The sequence below is a fragment of the Brassica oleracea genome, chromosome C9, assembly GCF_000695525.1.
Source record: "Brassica oleracea var. oleracea cultivar TO1000 chromosome C9, BOL, whole genome shotgun sequence".
NCBI lineage: Eukaryota > Viridiplantae > Streptophyta > Magnoliopsida > Brassicales > Brassicaceae > Brassica > Brassica oleracea.
The window spans coordinates 39,471,161-39,476,155 of record NC_027756.1 but is presented as its reverse complement, the minus strand read 5'-3'; the positions used below and the strand labels follow the sequence as shown (position 1 = coordinate 39,476,155).

The window sequence follows — 4,995 nt, the reverse complement described above, 5'->3', positions numbered from 1 at the left end:
TGGTTTTCGTGTCATTATCTATTTATTTCCTAATACATTGCAGCCAGGTGGTAAATCTGTTATGTACCATGTATAATTTTGCATGATAGAATCAAATTCACTCCTGATAGCTTCGTTCCAAAATGGAGCCTCTGGTGAAGCCATGGCTTCTGCCAAAGTTTTTAGAACATTTTCGATTAAAAATGTCATTAGGAAATCTTCACCAAAAGATTTTTCTTTCGAGCACTTTTGCTTCTTCGAGGTTCATCTTTTTCTTCATTTTCTGAAATATCATTTATAGAAATCTCGACGTTTGTCTCAGTTTCTGAGTTCTTGCCATTGTCTCTTTCTTCTCGAGTTCGTTTTGAACCTTGTTTTTCCTCATATGGAAAAATATTTTCGAAAAAGATGCATTTCTTGATTCCATGACTGTTTTTTCATGAATGTATGATATTTCAGATTTATGTACCAGAAATCGATATGCATTACTATTATGTGCATATCCGATGAAAATGCAATCTACAGTTTTAGGTCCAATAGCGTCCCTTTTTGGTGGCGGTACCGCAACTTTTGCCAAACACCCCCACACTTTAAGGTATTTATACGAGGGTAAATTACTTTTTCATAATTCATATGAAGTTTTGCCAGTTTTTTTGTGTGGAACTTTGTTGAGGATATAATTAGTGGTAAGCAACGCTTCCCCCCACATGTTCTGGGGTAACCCAGATTCCTGCAACATTGCATTCATCATATCTTTTAGAGTTCGATTTTTGTGTTCAGCAACTCCAATAGATTATGGTGAGTAAGGAGCTGTAGTATGATGGATTATTCCATGTTCTTTACAAAATACATTAAATGGACCATCATACCCGCCTCCTCTGTCGCTTCTAACTACTTTAATGGTTGTTTTAAGCTGATTTTCGACCTCGAGTTTAAATTCTTTAAATTTTTCTAAGGTTTCGTCTTTGCTATGTAATAAATATACATAGCAATATTTTGTGCAGTTATCTATGAAGGTCACAAAGTACTTTTTCACACCTCTAGTTTGTATTCATTTTAAATCACATAAATCAGTGTGAATTAAATCTAGAGGTTTGTTCGTTCTTTCAACATGAGGTGATGGCGTTTTTGTGAGTTTAGCCTGTACGCATACTTCACATTTTTGTTTACTTGTTTTACATTTAGGGATTAGATTTAAATTCATTAATCTTTGTATAGATTTGTAGTTTACATGGCCTAATCTTTCATGCCATATATTAAAAGACTTAACCAAATAAGCAACTGGCTCTTGCTTATTCATTGAAACTTTTGGAGCTACAACTTTCGGAGGGACTGTCATTACATTCATCTTGACAAGTCCATCCTTAACATACCCCTTTCCCAAATACATCCCATTCTTCTTAATCACGAGCTTGTCTGCCTTAAAACTTGTGGCGAATCCATTCTTGCTGATCAATGTTCCCGAGACCAAGTTCTTCCTCATGTCAGGCACATGCTTCACATTCGTCAGAGTGACTTCATGTCCAGATGTCATCTTCAGAACCACATTGCCGCGACCTTCAATCTTGGAGACTGCAGTGTTTCCCATGAACAACTTCTCCTAAGTCTTGCTTTTCTGATAAGTGCTGAACATCGCCCTATCAGTGCAAATGTGGGTGGTCGCTCCTGTGTCATACCACCATTCCTTGGGGTTGCTGCCTTCAACCATGTTGACCTCAATCACCTTTGCAACAAGATCCTCCTCAGTGAGATTCGCTTGATGCTTCTCATCTCTGATTTTGCTGCGACACTCAGCAGTCTTGTGTCCCACTTTGTGGCAGTAGTGACACTTCCCCTTGAACTTCTCCACATTCGCATTGATTTCAATGTCTTTGTTCTTGAAGTTTTTTCCTGAAGCCTTCAGGGCTGCAGCAGTTTTGGAAGGCTTAGCAGGAGAATGGGCGTGTGCCTTTCCTTTGCCTTTGTGCTCAGCCATGTTGACACTATGCTCCTTAGCACTGACCTTGTCAGCAGTTCGGTTTCTGGATTCCATCTGAAGCCTTATGATGAGCTCCTCGAGCCCCATCTTCTTCTTCTTGTGCTTCAAGTAGTTCTTGAAATCCGCATAGCTTGGAGGAAGCTTTTCAATGAAGGTGAGAGTTGTGAATGTCTCGCAGATATATATTCCTTCAGCAGAGATTTCATGGCAGACGAGCTGAAACGCTTCCACCTGGTCCATGAAGGGTTTTGAGTCCACCATTTTGAAGTCGTGGAATTTTGAAACCACATACTTCTGGCAGCCAGCATCCTCACCTCTGTACTTCTTATCCAGGGATCTCCACAGCTCCTTCGCAGTGGGAATCTCACGGTAGACTCGGTACAATTGGTCGATGAGGCGACCCAAGATGTATCCTTTGTAGACAAAGTCGGAATGCACCGAGATGTCAACACTTGCGAGAGTGTGCACATCATCAATCCCGTAAGGGACAAGGGGCTTTTCCTCATGGATGAATTTGTCCAACTTCAATGTTTTGAGGAAGAACAACATCTTCTTCTGCCACGTTTTGAAGCCTTTGCCGTCAAATTTGTCTGGCATCAGTCCTTGAGTGAACACGCTAGGTACAGACGGAGGAGTTTGAACTGCCACCGGACCACTTGTGGTTCCTGAAACTGAACCCGTCTGATAAAGACCAGCACTGAATAGGCTACTGCGCGTGGTTTCATCGGCAGCATTACCCACTGGAAGGGTAGTTGTTGTTGTTGCTGCAGCGGTTGACGTTGTGTTGGTTGCAGCGGTTGTCACGCTAGTTGCATCAGTTGCTGCAGCGTTGAGTGGAGTCTGAATGACATACGTGGTGTCAATGGTGTGGTGTCAATGGGGGTGTTGTTATCGTTCGTCATTTTTCTATAGAGAAAACATGAAACCGGATTAGTACCCCATTCAACAAATAACATATTATTTTAAAGAAAATAATAGTCTAAAATCGATGTTCATTTTTGGTGTTTGAACCAAATCATATCGATATGTCTTGAGAAAATGTTCTACAAACTCGCTTAAAAGCGTTCGCAGAAACCGTTTTGTATAGACTTAGAATATTTCACAAACTCGGTTAAGAAAGCGGTTATTGAAACGATTCATGTATAGAACGTTTTGATAATGTATCAAAAACGTTTCACGATAATGCTAGAAAGCAATCCGCAAAGCGTTATGAAATAAATAAGAAACGTTTCACGGAAGGACTATAAAGCAAATCGCAAACTCGTTTTCAAAAGAACGAAAAAAGTTTCGCGGATAAGCATATAGCAAATCGCAAGCTACATAATGAGTATGAATATCCTAGATTATAGTACTCATAGCAAGCTACATAATGAGTTATTAATCTGGCAAAGACAACCACCGGTTTGGCCGGAAACATCGCCGGAAAACTCAAAATTGTCAGCCTTGTGATTTGTCAAGAAACAGGTTCCAACACTAAGTGGATTAGAACCGATGTTATGTGCAACCTGAGCAAGCTCGAGGTTTTTGCTGGTTATAGTGGATATATCAAATTGCCTTCTGTCTTGTTTGCCTGCCAAAAACTTGCTGTCTTGAAACTCGAAAGGATCTTAGTGAATGTTCTTCCGACGGTCTGTCTCCCATCCCTCAAAACTCTGCACTTTTATCACTTGATGCTGCTCAAAGACGAATCCATTCTGAAGATTTTATCCAGTTGCCCTCTACTTTCTGACCTCAGACTAGAATATCATATTATGTCAAAGTTGCATTTCGTAATGCCTTCGTTACAGAAATTAACCATCGTGACAAATAGTGGCACCGAACACTCGCCTATTCTATTGGATGATTATATTCAGAGTTTAGAGATAAGCACACCTTCTTTGAAGTACTTAATCGTTGAAGATTTTGGGTCCACGTTCTATGTGAGGGTTAGAATCAGATCTCCATCGAACTTCGAGGTAAGCTTTTTCGTTCTGTATTGGTGTTGGGATATCACATAAATGAGAAATCTCGTTTTTTTATATTATATTCTAGGATACAAGCATCTACCGTCGGATTGTACAGTTGAAGCTGAGTATGTACAGAGGCGTATTTGAAGAATTGCTTATATATTTGCTCGAACGTTCTATAAACTTATCGGTTCTCAAGATTAATGTAAATTTATTTTTGCAGAAAAATGTTAGTATTTTTTCTTTTAGAAACTTTATTATCTTATGATGTAATACATACACTAACATTGTTTCTACTATCTGGTCTCAGAAACTTACAACCTTGGATTGCTGGAAGCCGCCTAGTTCTGTTCCTAGATGTTTACTTTCGAGTCTTCAAACTCTAAAGTGGAGAGAATACACAGGGACATGCGCAGAAAAGGAGATGGTGAGTTATCTCCTGAAGCATGCACTATGTTTGAAAACGGCAAAAATCTTCGCTGAATCAAGTGGCTTGTTCGAGAAGCAACCAAAGATGGATGACTTATTTTCTATGCCAAGAGGTTCCACAACTTGCATGCTTGTGTTCGATTAATGAATGAAACTGTAACATAAATTCAGTGCAACATATTAACTTTTTACTTGTTATCTTGATATGCTTTTCACTTCCTTGCGCAAAGAGATTTCGAAGTGGGTCGGTTTCGAATTGGTATTAGAGTTATAAACCGGTTATTGTGACTCCGGTTAAGTCTGGTTTAGTTTCTTTTAGCTTTAACCAGCTATATATAAACACATTTGTACAGTTACTGATTCTTTGAGCTGAATAATACATTTCTTTCATTCTCGTAACAACCTCTTTCTCTCTCTCGATTCATCTCTTTCATCTCTTTCGTTACGAGCTTGAGATCATCTAATATGGTATCAGAGCTCTTTTGATTTCGTTTCTTCCGCTTCTCAGCTCCATTTCGATACTCTTTTCACCATGAGTGCTTTTGTTCCTTCTTCGATTTGCGAGTTTCTTGAATTATATTCGTCGCAGATTCTCGCCGTCATCTTCATCGTTTCATTCATCGTCTTGATTTCTTTTCTGTGAATCAAGGTTCGTGTTGATTG

General features: G+C 39.3%; 1 protein-coding gene across 1 annotated transcript; it reads left to right on the top strand.

The window, feature by feature from the left end:
* The first annotated feature begins 3,729 nt into the window (after nucleotides 1-3,729).
* Nucleotides 3,730-4,477, top strand: LOC106314981 (putative F-box/FBD/LRR-repeat protein At3g56780). Its single transcript, XM_013752772.1, has 3 exons — nucleotides 3,730-3,912; nucleotides 3,989-4,108; nucleotides 4,214-4,477. Exons 1-3 carry the CDS (start codon nucleotides 3,730-3,732, stop codon nucleotides 4,475-4,477), a joined length of 567 nt encoding a protein of 188 aa, XP_013608226.1.
* The last annotated feature ends 518 nt before the right edge of the window (nucleotides 4,478-4,995 follow it).